The sequence below is a fragment of the Equus przewalskii genome, chromosome 7, assembly GCF_037783145.1.
Source record: "Equus przewalskii isolate Varuska chromosome 7, EquPr2, whole genome shotgun sequence".
Classification (NCBI taxonomy): domain Eukaryota; kingdom Metazoa; phylum Chordata; class Mammalia; order Perissodactyla; family Equidae; genus Equus; species Equus przewalskii.
The window spans coordinates 94,372,122-94,395,187 of record NC_091837.1 but is presented as its reverse complement, the minus strand read 5'-3'; the positions used below and the strand labels follow the sequence as shown (position 1 = coordinate 94,395,187).

Here is a 23,066-nt window from a genome sequence, read left to right as displayed (position 1 = left end):
CCACCCGACACCTGCCGAGGAAAACAAGTCCAGGGTGCTTCCCCACGGCTGGGCTGGTTCCCCCTCCACCGGACGGCCCATCTTCCCACGTGGCCAAACCAGCGCTCCCGGCAGTTGCTCTCGCCCTCGGCAGTACTCGCCACCATCAGCGTCGTTTGTAAGCCTCAGCCGTTGCCCCGCTGCGGTGTGGTTTCTCTCCACGCTGGTCTGCCACCCACAGATGTTCTCTGCTGTCTGTTCAGATCTTCCGCCCGTTTCCATCCGCCAGTTTGTTCTCACGCTCAGTCCTGAGCGTTTACATTGTGAACATGAGTTATCGCAGTTATTTTTTCTCCTATGGATGGTACTGTTGGCATCAAAAAGGAAAACCCACTGCGTAACTTAAGGTCACAAAGGTCGCTCTGAGGTTTTCTTTTGAAGGCTTTGGCTTTATGTTTATAATCTATTGAGCTAATTTCTGAGGTACGTGTGGAGACTTGTTTTGCATTTGGACATCTAACTGTTGTAGTACCATTTATTGAAAAGGAAATTTAAGAAATGTACATAGAAATACATATATATAAACTCATAGTTTAGGGAACCCTTTTGAATTTTGAAGCAGAGAAGAAACCCCCAAAAAAGATGTATTTAGAGACACGAAAGTCTTTGTTTGGCAAAAGACACGATAGCAAAGTCACAGACAGACACAAGATGGGGAAGACTACTCACAGACTGGGACACACACAACCGCAGACCATAATACAAAAAGAGCTTCTGCAAAGTGGTAAGACATAAGTACCCAATGGGGAGAAACACCCCCAAACTGGAAAGAAGCAACTGACAGAAGAATAAATTCAAAATGGACAAGAAACACTGAACGAGACACTGGGAAACGCAAACTGAGGTCACGGTGAGCTCTCACACCTCACTCCTCAGGTGGACAAAAGTCAGAAGGAGAGGCCAGCTGGGCGTGGGGACAGGGCCAGGACCCAGGAGCTGGAGCACGCGCTGAGACGGTCTCTGGAAGTGAGTCTAACACCACCTACTGAAACTTAAAATAGACACTTCCTCAGATGCAGCCAGCCCCTCTGTGTCCCAGAGGCTGACCCAGCAGCTCTGGTCTGGAGAGGGGGTGTCGGGCGGGAGGTGGGGCTGCAGTGGACGCAGAGCAAGCGTTGGGATGACACACAGGCTGATTTCAAATGTATTGTTAACAGGTGCTTCGGTGCCCAGTAATGACTCAACACACGCTTTTACGGAGCTCTAAGTAAACGCCCTGCCCCTTGAGAACGTCCCTTCTGATGTGCATGCTGGCTCCTCCAGCAGCATCTTTGACCACACCGAGCCGAGGCACTGAGCTGAGACCGGACAGGTGACTGCTGTGTCCCGCTCTTCAGTTCTGCTGCCCCAGCCCAGGGGAGCGAGGTCCCAGCAGAGGAGTGAGAGTGAGCGCCTCTGCGGCATGTGCTGGACGGAATGTGACTTTCAGTCACTTACTTTCATCTGAGATGGAGTAGGTGAAGCTCTCTTTCTTAAGCGTCACTGCTAATGACGGTTATTACAGAACCCCAGGGGGGCGAGTGGGCGGACTGGGCCTGCCCTTGGGCATACCGACACCTCTCCATTTCAACACCATTCTACTTTATCACACGACTTGCAGAAGCAGAGGAACATCAAGAGGCACGAGGATGAGAGAGTTCACCGATATGTTTCCCCAGACCCCAGTCCTCTGCCCCCCCGCCCCGCCAAGGGGGAGGAGGCCGTTTGCCAACGAGGCTCCTTGGCTGTGAACTGCAGGTGGGCGTCCCTCCTCATCCTAAAACCAGGATGGCAGCACTGCCTCCTGCAGAGGGTGAGAACGACCACGTCAACGGCAAGAGCACTGTCTCCACTCAGGTGAGGGCTGTCCCGCCCTCTTCTGATCTCATGACAATGGAGTCAAGTGTGAGCTTGGACCTGCCGTCTGCTGGAGAGCACCTGAGCTGAACAGCCAGCATGCGCTGTCACCCCCTGGCTTGTGGCCTCCCAGCAGCACTCAGGAGCAAAGAGACTGCTTCCCATCTCTCCGAGTCTTGACATCACCTTTGGGCTGGGGGCTGAGCGCTAAGTCCCCAAGGAGAGGACGGCCACTGGTCTGGCCTGAGCTGAGGGAGCGGCCCCACCTGGCTTCGGGTCCAGCTCTAGCACAGCCCTGGAGTGGGAGGGAGAAGAAGGGAAAATACACCCTGAAGGGCCTCTCTTCGGAGCCTGTGTGGGCGGGTGCATGAACCTGGTTCAGGGAGGGGCCCTGCAGCCTGCACCACCAGGAAGCCAGGGGCCTGGTCCTGCCCTCACAATAGACGGCACCAATGCTGGAGCTCCAGGGCCACCAAGAAGGGCGGAGGGGACAGAGAGGCATGGGTGGTGGCAGGGCCAGCTGGGAAGGCACAAAGGGTCTGGGCCCCTGGGAAAGGCAGGAGCCGTGTGCTCCGTGTGCCCCACTTCTGGGAGGACCACAGACCGACCAAGCTGGTGGCCAGAGCACGCCCACGGCTGGCACACTGATGCTGCGTCTGGACGCGGCATGTGGGCTGCACAGCAGGTGCCAGGCGCCCGTCTGCCAGGCTCTCTCACAAATCTCGACTGGAATTCCTGGTCAAGCCAAACTGGAGCAGGCATGTCCCTGAGAACCTAGCCCCCCACTGTCAGATAACTCAGCAAAGCTTCTAAAACAAACAAAGATAGTGACATAATTAATCTGAAACCACTTAGGTGATTTTCCCTTTGTTGGGTGGTGACAAAAATAAGGGCGTATTTCTACGACACACAGATGGATGAGCTAAAAAAGATGCTTCATGTAAGAATGTCAAGTGGCACATGAAAGGGTATTTTTCTTGCTCATACTACTGCAAGCAACCCCAATAAAAACTATGTTCCACGGGCTCTGCCCAGCGAAGAGTCAGCTCCCAGGCCTCCTAAGGAGAGAGCTGTGGGTCATGTGGGTGTGTGCAGTGATAACACACACATGTGCACATCCACGTGCAGCAAAGAGCAGGCTCTGTGGACAGAAGTGTGGGTCACATGCGTGTGCAGTGATAACACACGTGTACACATCCACGTGCAGCAAAGAGCAGGCTGTGGGGACAGAAGTGTGGGTCACATGTGTGTGCAGTGATAACACACGTGTACACATCCACGTGCAGCAAAGAGCAGGTTCTCAGAACAGAACTGCAGGTCACTTGCACACATACCACCAGCCCTCCCCAGGCCCTGAGGCCTGCAGCGTGGGGGCACGTCCTAGCCGCTCAGGTGCTGTGAGTGGGCAGAGGTTTATCAAACACATCAGTGCTCTTGAGTGGCTGAACTCAGGTTCCTGGTTCTCACCTAGGAAAACTCAGGAAACATGGGCTGCACCCGTCTCTGGGGAACCTTGCGTCCACGTGGCCTGCAGCCTGGCCCCGGGCTTGCAGCTTCAGAGAGTGCGGTGGGAATGTGATGGCTACTCGTGTCTCCTGACTCTGTCAGCTACTCACTCCAGGAAGAGCTCGGTGTTCTCAGCTGTTGCTAACAGTTAAAGCAACTGCGATGTGCCAGCCCCGTCAAGGAACTTGAGTGTTTCTTCCGGCTACCACAGCAGCAAGCTCTTAGTGACTAACAAGCATTAGTAACTTCTCACTTCCTGACAGAGAAATTGCTTTTCAACAAAAGCCTGGCTCCCATTCAGGTTTCCTTCCATCTCTTCTGTTTGAGAACTTGAAGGCAAAAAAAGACAGACAGATAGTTCTTGTGGTCAGTGAGGAACGCCTCCAAGTCCAGGAAAAAGCCGGAGCTGCTGTTGTGTGGACGCTGAGGCCTTGCAGGAACAGACCTGAGTACCTCGGGCACAACCTTAGGGTACAAGAAAGCTGCGGCCAAGTTAACGAACAGCACCCGTCTGAACACACCTAAGGAGTCTGTGGTCACGCTCAGGGCGGCCACCAGGGGAAGAGCACAGGCCCCCCAGGCAGAGGAAGGGCGCGCTCGCTGGCTGAGGTGGAGGTGAGGAGGAAGATGAGGCACTCCCGAAGGCAAGACAAGCAGCTCAGCAGGACGGGGGAAGGCGGTGGAGGAGGAGTTACAGACCCCTGAGTTACACCCTCCAAAATGGCCAACTTATGCCAAGGATGCGGGGCTGATAAAACCCTTCTTGAAGGTCTTTTCAGTTGCCTTTGGAGAATGTCTGAGGTGGAAGTGGCCAGTCCTGGTGCTCACGTGTAGCCCACATGGGGGCAGGACCTGCTGCACACGGCCCTGTACAGACCATGCTAACAACACTGTGTTCTCAGTGCTAGCTGCACGGGGCGCTATTTCCTTCAATTTTCACAAGAAATCCCTTAGGTGGGCGTCATGACTCCCACTGAGGAGAGGAGAGGCTCAGTGAGACTCTAGTTAACAGTCAAGTCCTCGCGGCTGGGCCAGACCCCACCCAGCGGCATATGCAGGCGGCAGCTCACGCTCAGAGAATGACCATGCACTTCACTAGGGGAAGGAGTCCCTGAAACAGGGGGTCGTCTTCTGGGACACCAGTTTCTATGACTTGACAAGGGAGCAAGGCAGGACAAACCTGTGGCTCCTCTGAGGGGGCCGTGCCTCATTCCCAAGTCCCACATTCCCGTGGGGGGGGGCCACCGGATCCAGATGACGGAAAGAGGGTGGCCGGCAGCCCTCGGTGACAGTGCCTGGTGCTGAGCCATCCATCTCAGCCTTTCCGTGATAAAGCGAGAAAGAGCTTGACTAACAGCGGGCAAAACCTGGGCTCCCGGCTAATGTTGGGAGTATGACATTTTTACTAACAACACAATTGGATTTTAGTAATTAAAAATTACCTCAAAAATTGGAAACAGACGGCTGCAGGTCACGGTTAATAAATGCCTGTAATCGATACCAGCTCCATTTCCTCTCAGCACAACATGCAACATTTAGATTTTGTTTTTACCACCAACTGCAGCTCCATAGAGAAATGCTAGCAGATTTAATTTGGGGAAAATTTAAAGCTTGGAAAATCATCTTGAACTCAAGGTGGAATAAAGCAAGAACACGAATATAAACACACATAATACACACATCGATTTCTCCCTTGATGCGCCAGTTTCTGCACACACTGCTGTCACAGCACACGTGGACTAGAGCCTGAGGTTTGCCATCCAGCAAGACATACGACGATTTTACTAACTATGGCAAATATACACATTAGTATTTTATACCAGCATCTAACCAATGAGAATCAAACAGAATCCATAAAGCATTTATTTTCCAAATTGCTGGTTACAACCAGCTTGGTTTTTTTGGCAGAAAGAAAAAGACAGTACCAGCATTGCACGTGGTACGGTTACCATTTTACCTAATGAGACTCGTTTCAAGTGTGAGTATGTGTGTGCAAGGACAGGCGTGTATTCTTTTAGAACAGCAACGTGGAGTGCTGAGCACACTGGGTCATTTCTCAGATACCCAGGGGCCTACATAGTGCAGCAATGTTCTCCTCCTCGGGAGGATGGAGATGCAGCAGAGGCTCTGTGCTGGTGGGCATGGGGAGAACTGCAGGGGAGCCCCCCCACCTGCCCCATGATCCCAGCCCCCAAAACACAGGTTAGGCTGTGCCAAGATGGCCAGAGCACTCCTGGCACCAAGGACGGTGGCCAACTCCCACCCAAGTCATCATCCCACATCGTGTGTGACTGCATTTGTGGAAAAAGCAGACGGCCCTGAACCTTAGACCAGCAAGGGCCCCAGAGAAGCAGCAGAATGACCATCCATGTGGCCAGTGGGTGTCGGACTCAAATGTGAGCTGAGAAAGCAACACCTCTGATGAGCTAGACCTATGAGCCGGACGGTACAGAAACCCTCAGGGAAGAAGGCCCGAGGCTGGCGGGAGGGGCTCCCAGGCACCAGGCTGCGCACAGCGTCTCTGCAGAGGCTGGCTCTGGGTGGGAGCCGTGGCTTTGGGGCAGGAAGGTCAGCATGTCATTAACACTGAATCAGGGTAAGAATTGCTGCCTAACATTATTAGGACATGAAAGCACCTGGAAAAAAAATCAATGTCTCTCACTCTGAAAAATGGGCAATTATTTAAAAAAGAGAAAATACCTGATTGAATCAGCAGCTTTTGCTGAAATTCTGAACGGGGCACACCTAGGTTGAATGCATCTGAGTTCAAGGGATGCAGAGAGCTTTGCTGGGTGGACAGAATGCTGTCTCAGGTCTGGAAGCAGAGAGGAAGCAGAGGCGGGCTCCTGCCACGTCCAGTCATGATGGTCAAAGAAAAGCTCTGCTACTTTTTCAAGAGAGATGCACGTGCATATCACGAAGAGACGACTTTTCACAAACCAAGGTAAGGGCGCTGTGCGTCGAACTGTGTGCAGGGAAACCTGCCTTCTGAAATTCGTTCTCGTGCAACCTGAGCAGGCGGTAGCACCAGACACGCAAGTCTAGGGACGCACAATTAGGAGTCAACGTGGGGGCGGTGAGGGACATTTCCCAAGAAAAGTTATTTGGACCACACTGTTGCAACTGTTTTTTTTTTTTTTTTTAAAGATTTTATTTTTTTCCTTTTTCTCCCCAAAGCCCCCCAGTACATAGTTGTATATTCTTCGTTGTGGGTCCATCTAGTTGTGGCATGTGGGACGCTGCCTCAGCGTGGTCTGACGAGCAGTGCCATGTCCGCGCCCAGGATTCGAACCAACGAAACACTGGGCCGCCTGCAGCGGAGCGCGCGAACTTAACCACTCGGCCACGGGGCCAGCCCCTGTTGCAACCGTTTTTGAAAAGCCTGAAAACACATGAAGTTTACATGTTGCAGGACCATTTCTAACACCAAAGGCATTTTCTGACCCCCCGTGGGAAGAGGAAGGCCATCCACACACACTCCCACCTCCCAGTCAGTTCTCTCCCCTCCCGGGGGTCTGCTACCTGGAGAACGCCTGCTGTCTGCAGACGTGTGGGTCTGTGGACTTGCGATTCGATTCCATGACCTCTGTGTGTCCTGACGCCAGGCCACACCATCGATGACCGAGATGGACAGGAAGCTCTGAAATAGGAGTGTGACTCCTGACTTTGCTCCTCAGGATGGACTTGGCCATTCTGGGTCCTGTGTGCTTCCACGTGGATCCAGGGCCAGCCTGGCGGTCTTCCTGGTGGTGTGCTCCAGAGGTCTGGTGGGTGCAGCTGTCGACCACGTTGTTCCTTCTCCACCTCCTCACTGTTCCTTCCACGGCTGATGGCAGGGAACCCAAGTCTCCACCTGTGGCTGTCAGGCTGCCCACTCGTCCCTCCAGGTGTCGGCTTTGGGGTTGTGTATGCTGTGCTCTCTCATGCAGGGAGCACAACACATGCGACTGCTGTGTCCTCCACTCCTCGAATCACACTCTCATTCTCTTTGACATTCATGTAACCGTCCTGGCTGTCCTGTGGCTGCTGTCTGCGTGATATCATTTCACCATTTTACTCTGCTTCTGTCTTTGAATTTTCACTGTCTCTTGTACAAGGCACACAGCTGCACTGTTTCTCCAGTCCGACGTCCGTGTTTTGGTTATCTAATCGGTCCCCTTACGTCGCTGACACACTGGAATTCACGTACGCTATCTCACCTCAGCTTCCGCCTCCCGCAGTTCTGTTCCTCTGTCCGTCCTGCATTGCTTCCTCTTGCATTAGGTGAACACATGCTGATGTGACAGTGTAGATCTGTGAACAATTTTTCCTGAGTTCTCTCCATGGCAGTTGTTCTCGGGCCCACCGTGCAGATCTTGCATCGTCAGGACAGACGCCAGGTTTACACGAGCCCAGTGCAGCTGAAGAGAGCGACGTCGTGCCCATGCAGCTCTGGTCCCGCTCCCCTTTTGTGCTGTTATTGTTACACGTGTTCTATCCACACGTTATAAACCCACGTTGTAAATGCTACTTTACATAATTTCATGTCTTTTAAAAAGAAGCCAAGGGAAGAGAGAAGACAAGTGTGTACTCATAGCATTGTTATATTAACCTTCTCATTTACCACTTTGTCCGAAACATCTCATTCCTCCTGCCTCCTCTGTGCAGTCACAGGCAAACATACTACATTTCTGCAAGTTAGAGACTCAACGATACAATTATATACGTGTGATTTTATACAGCGGTTTTAAAATCAGTTCAGTGAAGAAAGAAAGCTATGAATTTACACCGTTTGGACAGTCACCTACACTGCCGCTCCTCATCATCCACGTGGAATCTAATTTCTGTCTGCTTTCCCTTGCTTTCAGACTGGAGAGCTTCCCTCAGGATTTCCTTGTAAAGCGAGTTGGCTACAACAAATTCTCAGTTTTCACCTGGGAATGTCTTTCTCGCGCCTTCATTTTGACAGACAGTTCTGCAGGATGTAGGGTTCCTGGCTGACAGCTTTTCTCTTGGACATCTCGTGTGGGCCATCCCACTGCCTCTGGCCTGTGCTGTTTCTGAGAGAGGCCAGCTGCTAGTCCCACGGGGCTCTCTGGGTAACGCACCATTTTCCTCGTGCTGATTTCAAGGTTTTCTCCTTGTCTTTGCTTCCAGCACCTTTACTCTGATATGTCTGGGTGTGGATCTCTATGCCCACCCCACTCGGACTTCGCTGTGCTTCGGAATGTGTTAGATTAATGTTCTTTTCGTGTGTGAGGAAGACTGTCACTGCGCAAACATCTCTGCCCACCTTCCTCTATTTTGTATGTGGGATGCTGTCACAGCCTGGCATGATGAGTGGTATGTAGGTCCACACTCAGGATCTGAACCCACCAACCTGGCCAGCAAAATGGAACATGTGAACTTAACCACTATGCCAACGGGCTGGCGCTGGGGATGTGTTAGATTAATGTTTTCCATTGAATTTGGGAAGTTTCAGCCATTATTTCTTGAAATATTTTTTTGCCCCTTCTCCTCTTTCCTGGCTCTGGCACGCTCACCATTGTGTGCCGGTGCATTCAATGCGCATGTCTCTAAGACTCCGCTCCTTTTCCTCTCCACTCTTCTGATGACATCATGTCCGCAAGTGCCAAGGGTGTGCGAGCCTTTCTTCTGCTAGTTCAAACCTGCATTCGGGCCCTCTGGTGAATTTTCACTTGGTCATTACACTTCTCAGGTCTAGAACTTACACTGGACAAGACCCTGTCCACACACTCCTCTATTCTTACAGCAGGTTGCCTTCAGCACCGGGAGCACACCTGTCACGGCCACTCTGAAGTCGGTCTGTTAACTGACACCTGGCTGCCCTCACAGGCGGCTTCTCTTGCCTGCTTTTTTCCCATGTGCGGGTCAGACTCTTCTGTCTCTTTGTGTGTCTCATGATTTTTTTGCTGGAAACAGGACATTTTAGTTACTATGCTGTAGCAACTCTGGGTTCCGGGCTACCCTCTGGGGCATGTTACTGCTGTCGTGTCTAGCAACTGGCAGGACCGTTTTGGTGAAGTGGCTGCCCCACAGCGTGAGGCTTCTGAAGGTCCAGCCTTGGGCTCAGGCACAGCCCATAAAGAGAGACACACGCTAAAACTAGAGTGGTACCACTTTCTATTCATCATGTGGCCATCAACACTGTGCTGTGGAAGGTGTGAAGAAATGAGCATTCTCACCCATTCTGATGGGAGTGGATGTTGGTACAACCCTCTATGCAGGGCAACTCGCCAGCAACTGTCAGCTTCGAAAAGCACCTACCTCTGACCTGGCAATTCTGCTTTTAGAAATTTATGAGTGATAAACTCATGCACGTGCAAATGATCAACACACGCGCATGTTCGCCACAGCACCATTTCTAACAGCAAGAGATCGAACACAAGTCAAAAGAAGGCTAAACCAACTGTGATGTACAAATAAGATGAGACGCCATGTGCCCAGCAGAAGGAGCGGGGCAGCTCCTCCAGTGATGCTCAGAAGCAAGGCACCGACCAGGCGTACAGGACACAAAGAGCACCTCTCACCTATCCTGGGGAACACAAGGGGGAATTGACGCCCCTGAGTTAGTACCTGTAGTCCCAGAGTCACCTGTCAGGGAAGACGGAAGATGTGTAATCCTCTCCTGCCCAGTTTTAAGAGTTAAGTGTCTGCTGGGGTGAAGGCAGAGAGCTGCAAGAAGAAACGAGCACCGCAACCGTCCACACTGGCCACGTAAGCGTCTTTGCTTTCTGGCAATAAACGTTACAAAGCTTAATGTTGCCTCCGTTTCTAGAAATGACAGATTTCCCAATATATTAAGGAAAATCTTGCCCAGGTTGACCATGCAACATGAAAACCACTTTCACACACAGGAGCCTCCGAGCGCGTCAGTGCTGTTTGTTTGTCTACAAGAGTGGGAACTGACGTAACCTTCCTGGAAGGAAAAGAGGAGCAAAGGCTGCGGGAGAGCCCTCCTGGCCATCCATGCGTCTGCAGCACACACTGACCGCGCTCCTGCATGAGAAGAGGAGAGGGCTGGAGGGATGGGGGCAGATCCTTAAAAATGGAGTGATTGTCCTTACTCATCTCCCACGGCACCAGACGGGACGGGTCACAGGGCCAGACCACAGCTCTCCAGTACTTAGAGAGCAGGGTCTTTGGTGGAGAAGAGGTGGGCTGCTGTCCCTGACCATGAGTGGCAAACCACTCCTCCCTCCCTTTCTGACCTTCTCCAACGTAAGCTACCAGCTACGTTGTACCCTGTTTTGGGCAGTTAATGAAATACTGTTGTTTTCACTTGTCCACTAACTCTAGAAACAACTTGAAGGAAGAGTCTTATGTCACACTACAAGGTCCTTCTGGGAGCCAGGCCGACCGCCCACGTCCAGGCCCAGAGCAAGCGCTCACTGGGGAGGGACCCGACATGAGACCTCGGGGTGCTGCCTCCATGCTGCTGTCTCACGACCTGCCGGTGGCGGCACAAGGATGCATTCTTGTGGCGTTTTAAACGTTTTGGAGATATCTTCTTTGGGCAAATGCTTCTCAAATATACACTTGACTTTCATCTTTGGGATTTACCACAAGGAACAGAGGTGTCCCGTGAGCCGCTGTGTGTAACCTGGGCATTTGATGGCTGTTGATCTGAAAGGAGGAGGAATCAGTTCTTGGTGGACAAGTAAGAAATGTCACTTTCCTCCTTCCATTAAGAACCATTTTCAAGTTCAAGTGATATTAAGATTCTGCAGAACAGCTCAGCCCAACAGAATCAGCAGAATGTGCTGCCCGCCAGACATGTACACGAAAAGCCAAACCCACACTTCAGTATGGAACGTGTCACTGCACACGGAAAGCTCACTATGAAACCTAAATGTTCACATGCGAAAAACAAAACCAAACCCAAAAAACCCAAAACATGTTCTCTTAATTTTAAATAAAAATACTATTATGTGAAAAGTTTCAGAAAATCCACACTTCTAGTTCTAGTACTATAAGCCAAAGTAAAATATAACCAAAAACCCAAATTTGCCAAGTTCCTGCTAAGGAAAGGAAGGAGAGCTAGAGGACCACCAACCCTCTGACTTGCCACCTCCCACGCTTCCGACCCCAGATGGAGGGCCGAGCCCCAGGGCACCCCCAGAAACATGACAGCTTCCAGGCTGGCGACACGCACACACGCAGATGCAGATGCAAAGAAAAGCAGGGAGGACCGGGGCTGACGGCTCTGTCCGTAATGGGCACTGCAACTCAAGCTGGTGTGGTGACGAACCGAGAAAGCTTTGCAGGAGGTAAAAGATGGGGTCTGAGCAGACTCTGGGGTGCTCCATTCGTCTGACCTCAAATTCTAAAATCACCAAAGTCACATCCACAGACACGAGGTGAAACAGTGGCATACTGGGATGGCGAGGAGACAGCAGGGAGAGGCTCTCTACAATGCCCACCACGGGCACTTGGGCTGATGCCTCAACTTCCGCCTGACCCCCCACTGTCACAGTTGGAGGATTTCAAGAGCCCAGGGCAACCCCATGAAAGCTTCTTGGTGCCAAAAGAACATCCTTTTGTTTTGTTTTGTTCAGAACGCCCTCCACGACATCAGGTTACACTTCTGAGCTGGAAGCTCACTGTGCAGGGCTGCAAACAGAGATGCAGACAGCCCAGAGTTTAGGACTAAGCACACGGTGCTGTTCCACCTATCCCGGTCAGAATGGCAGCACCTAAACCAGTCCACAACTGAGGGTCTTTTCCAGAGTCCTGATTTGTTTCATTTGTGGGCAGATAACTCAGTAAAACCAGAGACAAAGCAGGACGTGAACTCGTGCTCTGAGTCAAGCTCAGTCTTAGTCCACTGGGTGTCCTGTGTACACTGCCGTCCCACCAGGAGACAGGCCCTGCGGGCCACGGCCAGGCATTTCTGAGTCTAAGCAGGATGTTACCCTGTGCTCTGCGTCACACTCAGTCTCAGTCCACTGAGTGTCCTGTGTACACTGCCATCCCACCAGGGGACACAGGCCCTACGGGCTCCGGTCAGGCATTTCTGAGTCTAAGTGAAAAACGCTTTGAGTTTCTTTCTTTTCACTTGATAGAGACAACAACATCAGGTTAAAAACTTCACAACCAGAGCATGCTGCCAATCAGTGAGAAGACGTCCTGTTACTGGCAGCCAGCCAGCACGCTACCAGGGGTTCAGAGCATGTGGGGAGTCAGCCTCCTCAGAGGGCCCGCTCCTCAGGTCCCTTCCTCAGAGCACCATCAGAGACCCCAATGGGGCCTGCAGAGAGATGAACACAGCTGAGCAGAGTGACCATGTAAGGCTTCTCATCACCCAACACTGATATAGAGTTCTCTCCTAAAACAGTTTTCCAGCATTTCAACAACGCTGGAAAGTCACGCTTCACAACGGGTGAGCACAGAGTGACTGCCCTGAGGGGCCGTGTGTGCCTTCTTGCGAAACTACACAGCTGCTATCCATCCATGTTCTCTGTGTAATTCCCACAAATGGAACAACGACTGCCTAAGTTCTATCTCCATTTGCTGCTGAAATTTCTGGCCTGATCTTGTTTTGTAATTGAACTGCCTGAGTAAGCTATACCTTTGTAAAAACGCTGTTCATTCACCTACAGAAGGGCTTAGCAGTCAGACCAGACAGGCGGTGAATGGACTCAGCAGGTAAAGAAAAGAGCCCCCAGGTAAAATCAGACCCAGCAGTGGGTGAGTACCCGCTGCGTGTGCCATCCGTGCTGGCACCAACTCACGGCATGACTCCCGCGACCGCCCTGAGATGGCATCGCTGTCACACTCGTGTCAAGACGAGGAAACAGACGCAGGAGTTTCAGTGACTCGCCCACGGCCAGGCGGCTGAGAAGACCCTCGAGACCCAGCTCGTGCTTCCTGCTCCTACTGCTGGTGGTCCTGCCAGCCCGCACTGACAAGGCTTCTTCACACCAGAGGTTTGGCTGGGTTTAGGGGCAGCCCTGGTGAAGGGCAAGACAGAGACAACTGGATGGCCAGGGAACAACCCCACAGCCTGGCACCCAAACATGTCCCAACACCAAGGACGAGACGTAGACTTCCCCAGTCCCCAAGAGGCACTCGACACGGCGCGGGTCCCATCACGGGAAGCTGTGTGCCAGGGGAGCAGAGCCTCTGGAATTCTGAGGGAAGGGATCCCATCTGAGAACTGTGCCTCCTGCTATCAACCAGACGTGGATAAGGCGAAGCCATTTAATGAAAGGCAAGGTGTTTTTGCTTCCAGGATGCTGCTGGAAGATGTACTCGACCAAAGTGAGAGAACAACAAAAAAAGACCCTGGAGCCAGGAAACGGGATGTAAGCCAGAGAGGCAGCGAAGGGATTCCTGGGTGCTGGGGACCCTCTGAGGGAGGCTCAGGGCACATACGGCTGAGAAGGCGGCTGCCACTTCCTAGAGGACTGAACCAAGGGACTGGGGGTGGGAGACTCAGAGGCAGAAAAGAGGAGAACGAGCAAACAGGCGCCGGGGTAATTATCGAGCCAAGTAAGACAACAGGGCCTGCGAAGGGAGCAGCGCTGTGGCGCCCACTTGATCCAGGAACAGACGTTACAGCCATGACAACAAGATCACGCTGTCAGCACCGAGGGAGGAAAGGACGAGGGCAACAGCGCTGCTGACACCCACACCGCCCGCATCCCTGCAGGTGTGAGAAGACGCGGGATCCAGTCCTCACTGCTACGTGGTCTGAGACACTCAAAGGTCTGGAGGCAACCAAATGCTCACCAGCAGAGGCTACTGACACACATGGAAAAGCTGGTGGCAACCATGACATGGAGATGGCGTCACCCAGGCCTGCTGTCTGTGGACAGCGAGGGCGCAGAGGCACATGGCATGCTGCTCCTGCTCCCGCTGGGGCCTGGGGGCCTGGGTTGCTGGTTACACATAGGAGCCAGGGGCCCTCCCAGCGTGACCTGGGATGAGGGCCGGGAGACTCGTGCGTGGCTGGATAGGCATTGTGGGTCACAACTGTCTACGTGTTACACTTGTGTGTGTTACACTTGTAAGAGACACAAAGCACCTTGTGAAGGGGAAAAATTAAATCTGCCTAATAACGGAAATCATAAAAAGTTTAATAAAAATCCACGTCAGCATGAATGTAATATTCTGAAAATGTTACAAGTTTGAAGAATCTGTTACATAATTTAAATGTTTCCTGAAGCAGACAAGAGTGACCTCTGCCCTCTCAGGACCACACACAGATGTCCTCAGGTTTCTCCTCCCACCCACTGCTGCCCATGACAACGATGCACTCAAACATTACAGTCTACGACGACGTGTGGAAGGGGGCTGGGAAGATGCAACCTAACAGCAAGAGTGTGCTGACAAACACAGACGGTGCCTGGCACTCCCAGGGGCAGCATGCAGCCTGCAGCCTCACACCTGCGAGCCCTCACCAGGGGCCGCTCACCTGTGCACTAGACTGCCCGCCCAAGTCTGGGCCCGCCCTCACCCGGGCACCTGACTGCACACACCTGTGCACTTGCCGGTCTACCCTCACCTGGGCCTGCCCTCACCTGAGTCCACCTTCACCTGGGCCCGCCCTCACCTGGGCCTGCCCTCACCTGTGCACTTGCCTGTCCACCCTCACCTGGGCCCACCCTAACCTGCGTACTTGCCTGTCCATCCTCACCTGGGCCCACCCTCACCTGTGCACTTGCTTGTCCACCCTTACCTGGGCCCGCCCTCACCTGAGTCCACCTTCACCTGGGCCCACCCTCACCTGGGCCCACCCTCACCTGTGCACTTGCCTGTCCATCTCACCTGGGCCCGCCCTCACTTGCATACTTGCCTGTCCACCATCACCTGGGCCCGCCCTCCCCTGAGTCCACCTTCACCTGGGCCCGCCCTCACCTGGGCCCCCGGCCATCCGCTGCACTCCTCTCGCTGGATGATGTCGACTCGAGCGTGTGCCCCCTGTGGGCCCCCGGGGCCTTGGGTTCCCTGGGCTGAGGTGCCCCCTCCTGTTCCTCCTCCTCCTGCTCTTCCGGCTTCTTCTTTTCACTGTCGCTGTCATCGCTGCCTTCTCCTAGGATGTCATCCACCTGACAAAGGGCCAAGAGTCAGCATGCTTACAGATCAACTTCCTAAAGAATCCACGTAACATGATTCTAAGGAATCGCCTCCCCTCCCCCAAGGGAATGGCAACACCACGGCGGATTGCACAGACTCTGCTTCTCATCGCTGATGAAGACACGCCTCCAGCACAACCTCTGCTCAGGCTACGTGTCTGCTCCTGCTTCAGGCCCCGGCACTGAGGTCTGCAGTTAGACCGAGCCTTACAAACAGCACCGAGGGACGCAAGTGAGGCACAGGGCATGGACAATGGAGAGAGGAAAGGCCCAGGCTGCCCCTCCTCTGTGGCATCTTGCTGGGGGCCTGCAACCCTGAGTGTGACCCCAGTGCAGGCCACGCAGAGAGCCTGACAGTCACTTCCTGCTGCATGACCCTAACAGGCATTTTATCTCTAGCACACTAACAGATTTTACGGTGAATAATGAAGGCGTTCTCTCAAAATGCTCAAGGTCAAAGAGACGCCATGATGACTGCTCTCCAGGAGGAGCCCTGCAGTCTGGGAGGGTGCCAGCCACGTCCTGGGAGACGCACTAGATGGGGCTTGTTTTCTCTGACAGACCCTAGGCTGAAACATTTAGGGACATGCCAAGTAAGGGCAATAGAACAAAGTCATGGGAGAGAAGGCGCAGGCCCCTGGCCACATGCTGAGGTCAACGAGCAAGGACAGGGACAGAGAGAAGCAACGAACAGGCAGCAGGAGCGAGGAGAACGAAGGAACCAGAGGACAGAGGTTCACATTTCAGGCTTTTGAATTCTGAACCACAGGAATGAAATGGCTGTTTAAACGTGAAATTTAAAAAATACATGAAGTTGAGAAAGACCGGGTTTTCAGCTAACTCCAGAAAACACATAAAGGAAGTGAAGGCTGTCAGATGCTGTATTTAACTCATGAGAACTGTGCCTTCTTCCAATGGAATCACCCATTTCCAAGGGGCTCTGAGTGGGGAGGCTCCCAATGGGTCAGAACACTGCCCGCTCGCTGGTATCCCAGGAACCTCCCCAAAGGCTGGACCCACTGCAGCTCCTACTACAAAGGGTCACACGCACACCCTCCATCCCCTGCCGGCCTCTCAGCTCCTAAGTTCCCCACGCCCCTCCTGGTGCACATGACCCTGCACAACTGTTCCCTCCCAGGTGCAAGTGTGCCCTGCAGAGCCTCTCCTCCCAGGTGCACATGGGTCCTGCACAGCTGCTCCTCCCAGGTGCACGTGGGTCCTGCACAGCTGTTCCTCCCAGGTGCACGTGGGTCCTGCACAGCTGTTCCTCCCAGGTGCACGTGGGTCCTGCACAGCTGTTCCTCCCAGGTGCACGTGGGTCCTGCACAGCTGTTCCTCCCAGGTACACATGGGTCCTGCACAGCTGTTCCTCCCAGGTACATGTGGGTCTTGCACAGCTGTTCCTCCCAGGTGCACGTGGGTCCTGCACAGCTGTTCCTCCCAGGTGCACGTGGGTCCTGCACAGCTGTTCCTCCCAGGTGCACATGGGTCCTGCACAGCTGTTCCTCCCAGGTACATGTGGGTCTTGCACAGCTGTTCCTCCCAGGTGCACGTGGGTCCTGCACAGCTGTTCCTCCCGGTGCACGTGTGCCCCACGCAGCTGCTTGTGGGGCTCTTGGACCCGTCCCCACAGTCGGCACCCTCCACAGTCCACCCCCTGCTGGGCCTATGAGAGGACTGATAAACTTCTCTGCGAGTGAATGGACCACAACAGACTGCGAGGACACGGGACACCATGAATAAGGCACTGAAACAAGACTGGCTGGTTTTTAAAAAAATCTCTGATTAAATTAAAGAGAGCACCCAATACAGTGCAGCTTTGACGAGAAACCATCAGTCACACCCAAAGAGCTCATGTCAGTGTCAATTCCTTTAAATCATTCAGCCTCCAATTTCTAATACATCAACATGTAGTTTAAGAAACAACAAACGCACACTGACCTTACAAATTAAAATATAGAAACATTTTAATTGACAATTAATTAAATAAAGTGGTAGCCGCATCATTAGGTCATCACAAGACTTTTAAACGTAAAACGTCTTATCAGGTTTGCTCCTAAACTGAGAGCATTCAAAAAAAGCATCTAGTTAATTCTAAGAAGTTATTGCATTTACACTTTGATGGTTTATTTTTTTGTTTTTGAGGAAGATTAGCCCTGAGCTAATATCTGCTGCCAATCCTCCCCTTTCTGCTGAGGAGGACTGGCCCTGAGCTAGCATCCTGTCCATCTTCCTCTACTTTACATGTGGGACGCCTGACACAGCGTGGCTTGCCAAGTGGTGGGTAGGTCTGCACCTGGGATCTGAACTGGTGAACCCCGGGCAGCTGAAGAGGAACGTGCAAACTTAACCGCTGCGCCACCAGGCCGGCCCCTTCGCTGGTCTATTAATGGGCTGTACTCACTCTATTTTGATAAGCAAACTGCTATTAGGACATTCCATTAAATTTTGCCCTGAAAATATTTAAGGCCCTCAACTCTCCATCACACCTTGTTGAGAGCAAAGTAGGAATATAAAAATCAGTTATTTTAAATTTGATTGCCAAAGCACACAATCACAGCACCTCAGAGATGGCGGGGTGACCTCCACGGGCTAATGGAGAGGCACACGTACACCAGGCTGCAAGGGCTCAACCCACATGTTAGCACTGAGAGTCTGGCGGGCAGCTAACCAGTGTGCATGCTCATTCTGCTGTTCAGATGTAGAGAAATGTTTCGTACAGTCAAATTAAACTCACGGGCACACAAATCTGACCTTCCCTAAATTATGCTTACATTAGCACTCCCTCATTCTGCATCACTCGTAGAAAAGCATCTGCTTGAGAATGACACACACCTTTCCAGGGCCGCCTTTTATAAAAAGGCAACTTTGCACTTCTCGAAAAAGAGTAATCCGGAATGAACTATTCACTTTATGAATATTATTTAAAGATGCTGAGATAAATATTGTAAAATCACGTGAAGAGAAAAACAAAATCCATTTTATACTGAATTAAGTACTGAAATCTCTCAAATTGAGGGCAAACGTGGGTAGCATCAAACCCTACTGGAAACGCCCCCATCAAGCTACCTGGAAGATGCAGGGTTAGGAAGAATTCAAAAAACTCGTCACAGCCTCTGACCACGGAGTGATGTCGGCGGCAGAGGGAGAACCAGGAGAGAAGAAATGGAATCGGCACGAGGCAGAGAAGGGACAAGCGGCAAGGAGGGGCAGCAGCCACCTCGCCCGGCTGCCCTGTCGGGTGTGGGGAGACAGCACATGGGCCTCAGGCCTCACTCCAGCCCTGCTGCCAGCTCTTTCCTTTTCCCACCATTCTGCTGTTTTATAAGAAGGTGTGAAGAGAGGGCATCTGGCCCACCCGGTCCCTGCAGAAATGAACGTACTATAAAAGCTGGCTGAGATCAGAGATGGAGAAACTGAATCCTGGTGACTCCAGAAGAATCAAGAGTCAGGTGGTGAGGGACGGATGTGCAGAAACGCCTGTGAACAAATTATTCTAAATAACTCAACACAGCACCTCCTTTAAAAAGGCCACCATTCAAGTGACCAATGACAAGACTTCTAATCTCCAGCCGCAGGGAATAAATTTCTATTAAGCCTGGAATGATGCCACCTAAAAGGTATTTGGAACCAGTGTAAATGTACTTCTTTCCTTGGCCAGAGGAACAAACATCCCAGCCATTCTTTTCAGTGTTCCACATTCTCTCGTGATAGAACCAAGACACAGTAAAGGGAAATTTCTCCTCTGAAGTTAACCATGGCATGGTCTGCCCAAGCTCACTAAGGCTTTCAACACCAAGCGAGGTCTGCTCTTCATGCCGCACTGGGCCTGGAAGGTGGCAGTTGAGGAACTGCTCTCCTGGTCCCCAGGGCTCTGAGCCTTCCATGAGGAGGCAGTCTTGGCACCTGGTCCCAGGAAAGCTGCCTGCTCTTGACGATTCACTCGCCCTTGGCCATGCGCACTGCAGCCCCCGCTCTCCCACTGACTGCTGAGAAGCAAACTACGACACGTCTCCCTGTTTCACTCCCCTAATCTTACGATGTGATTTTCACATATAATCTTCAATCTCAACGTCTTTTTCTAAAGGCCGATACGTGCTAATTCTCTCAAGATATCTGGAAGTTCACGACAGCAACTGCAGAGCCACCTGCCTCCTAAAACACAACACAACACTGTGTTAAGACACAGAATTCTCTAACATTGACTTTTTGTGAGATGTAATTGTAGGAAGGCTGCTTACCCACATAAACCCCCCAAAGACAACCTTAGTCTTTGCATTCCTCTGCCTTAGTTGGCATACTCCCTCACCAAACACGTGAAAAAGGAGCTCCACCACTCCTCAGGGCCTCCTCAATTGTGGTCTCGTCCACACAGCCTGCTCTGACCCCAGGGGAAGAGGCGACCAGGCGTGAGATGCAGAGCACATACGTGACTCCGTTCTGATGAAATTCTACAAAGACCAAACTAGTTTGTAGCATCAGAAAGTGGTAAATATGTTCCTTTCGTCAAATTTTGGAGGTTTTCAGCTATTATTTCTCCAATTATTTTTCCACACCAACCTTTCTCCCCTCTTTCAGGACTCCATGGCACAAACGGTAAACTTCTAATATCGACCCCGACGTCCTTGAGGCTCTGATCATTTCCCCCACTGTTTTCCTGCTGTTCTTCAGGGTAATTTCTGTAACTCTGTCTTCACTGAGTCTTTCCTCGTCACCACCATTCTACTGGGGGTCCTTCTGGCAAATTTCAGTGAATTTGCTTAACTGAGTGTATTTTGCAGTTCTAAAATTTCCACTTGGTTCTTCTTCATAGTTTCCATTCACTCCAAGGCTGTTTACCTCTCCCCAGGGAGCACAGTCCTCAAGCTGGCCTGAGAATCCCAGTGTCTGGGCTGTCCCTGGGGGCATCTGCTGTCATCTCTTGTTTATCTGCCAGTTTCCTGCTTTTTGTATGTTGAGTAACTTCCAGATTGTGCCCTGGACATTTCGAATATTACATCCTGTTAGAACCTCTGCAGAACAGGGGTTTGTGTTTTAGCAGGTGACCCAGCTGGTTAGGTTAAGAGGGGCAGTTCTGTCTTGCCTTGCGTCGATTCTGACGTGAGTTACAGACATTTGCCACGCTGTCTGTCCCACGCCCTTGGATTTCCATCACAGGTCAGTCTGACGGCCTCTGACGCGTTCTTTGGGTGTGTTCCATGTCTGTGCTCTCACGGGTGAGCCTGGGGCTTGGGTCGGCTCGTACGCAGAGTTAGGGGTGCCCTTCTCTCAGACTGAGCCCCTGAGCTGCTGCACAATTCTGTGTGGCCAGGGCTGCCCATGGGGCAAAGAGGGAAGAGAAATAAATGACAAGGGGCCCCATACTCTTTGGTGGTACAGCTGCATGATGGGCTGGCTCAGAGCAGAGCCGGGGGAAAAGGAGACAAACCTGCCCCCAAACAAAAAATGGGGGTCAGAGCCAGGGACAGAGGAAGAAGGCCAGGGAACCACCTCCAGGCTGGTGTTTCCGGCTGCACCTCCCCTCCACCACCCCGTGCTGACTCCTCAGTCCTGCCCATCCTTCCCACTCCGTCTGAGATGTCGGCCGCTGTCGTGGGCTCAACCCCCTTGGCCAGCCCAGAAACCAGCGCTGCTTCCCTCTTCCTCCCAACAACCAGATGCTCTCATCCGCTTATCACGACGCGCTTCTCAGGAGCCTCATCAACTGGATCTTTGATTATTTAGGGCTAACACTTCACGTAGTTTTCTGACCCTAAATGCAAATTTTATGTTTTAATATATTAAACTTTTAACTTTTAGAATAGATTGCTGCATATTTCTACCTGAAGGGCAGAACTTTTCTTTTATTTTGGAGACGAAATCCACACATCCCACCACAAAAACTTCTTAACCTCAAAAAAGGGGCAAACATCAACAATCAAGTTCTAGTTTGTGGCCAGTTAAACACAGATCAACAAAGAAAATAATCAGAAGGAGTAAGAATGGCATCAATTTCTAAGGAACAGCCCATTAAAGACAGACTGAGAAGGAAAACAAAGCAGGAGGAGGAGAGGAGAGGGTGAAGTCAGACAGACAAGCATTTGCAAGTGCGTCCGGCAAACAGATCACGATGCTGGATGCAGAGAAGGGTGGCCGGGCGGAGGAGGGAGACTCCCAAAGGCCGTGGATGTCGTCCTCAGGCTCAGTGTGCTTGGGGGCTGGACACCCGTCCTGCACGCGGAGCTGCAAAAATGCCGGGTGCTGCTCAGTAAGTGCCAAAGACAACAATCTAACCGCTGTGCTTGCCGTGGCGGGGCCACAGCACCCACCCCAGGCCCTCCTGCTCCATCTTCCCCCCCACTCCCCTCATGTGCCACCTCCCACCACGTGCGCTGCTTGTTTGTTACGTTAACTGTCATCTCCCTCACCCCTCCCACCGCAGGAGTTCATTTCCGGGGCAGACCCTTCTGCTGTTTTGTTTCCCTGGCTGCTAGCGGTCAAGGAGGCCACTCCGCGCAGCCTGGGTACACATGCCCCGCCAGCTGCCCTCCCACACGACCCCATGTCCCACCACAAAACCTGCTCATCAGCCTCTGGGCAACATTGCGCTGAGCAAATGCTGTGGGCACGCCTGCCTGCACTGTTCCTGCATATCTGCCTTACAACACAAGCACGCTGATATACTTGGTCACCAGCGATCGGAACATTACAACAGGACAGACAGCCTCAGGAAATGACAGCCTGTAAAAAAAATCACACCTAGAGGGGAAGACTACGTTAATCCTAAGAAGAACCCTAATTTGGGCAAAGAAGCATGAAGGCATTATAACAACCTGACTTGTGAACACAAACTAGAAGGCCTGCGCTGGCTCCCACCACTCCCGGACCTGGGCCCTTGGTACTTCTGGAATAAACTTGCTTCCTCTCAACATCGTGACGCCAATGGAAAATGTGCCTATCTCACTAGGACTACAATAACTACAAAACAGGATCTGCCGCCAGCGCAGAGCAGACCCGTGTCAGGGGTGGGAAAAGCAACTCAGTGAAGATCTCCCGATGTACCAGCCCCACACCCAGTGTGGCTGCAAAGCCAAAGGGAGAGCGTGCTAGGTGGCAGCCTCAGCTGACACCATCACCTGGCGGCCCCCAGGACTGCGAGAAGTCTCGGAGCAAGAGTAAAACCACTTGAGTAGATCCACTCTACTCAAGAGTAAATCCACTCTCTGACCACCTGGGGTCACGTGACCACTTAGGATGTTGGTTAGTGGTACCAAGCCGCCCCTGAGCTCAGGAGGCAGCAATCTGGGTCTGAGGCCTCACTCTCTCTAGTGACATGTACTGATGTGCTCACACAGAAAACAAGGCTCAAGCTTGCTCGGCTCAGAAACAGTGCTTACTGATGCGAAACACACTGACAAATTCAACAAAAACAAACATCCACACTATAAGACAAAGTTCACAATCTCACGCAGGACAGAAGCTGCCACTGTGCTGAAACGATATTGCTGCCCGTGGTGCGAACATACAAGGCCGGAACATGGAGGCTGGGACAGGCACCCTCACCGCGTCCTCTGAACCATGGCCAAGGCCCACATCACTGAACTTCTACTTGGCAAAAAGCCCTTC

At 52.2% G+C, this 23,066-nt stretch overlaps 1 protein-coding gene across 5 annotated transcripts in view; it reads right to left on the bottom strand.

Moving 5' to 3' along the window:
- CTDP1 (CTD phosphatase subunit 1) overlaps positions 1 to 23,066 on the bottom strand; it is an 81,372-nt gene that overhangs the window by 3,250 nt on the left and 55,056 nt on the right. For 3 of the 5 annotated variants that reach the window (XR_011542136.1, XM_070627927.1, XM_070627929.1), the window contains one exon: positions 15,244 to 15,434. The exons of the other annotated variants lie outside the window; for them this stretch is intronic. Coding sequence is in view for 2 of the 3 variants with exons in the window: in XM_070627927.1 (XP_070484028.1) it covers positions 15,244 to 15,434 (191 nt within the window). In the remaining variant the exon portion in view is untranslated. The remainder of the gene's footprint in view (positions 1 to 15,243; positions 15,435 to 23,066) is intronic. 5 annotated transcript variants of the gene reach the window in all.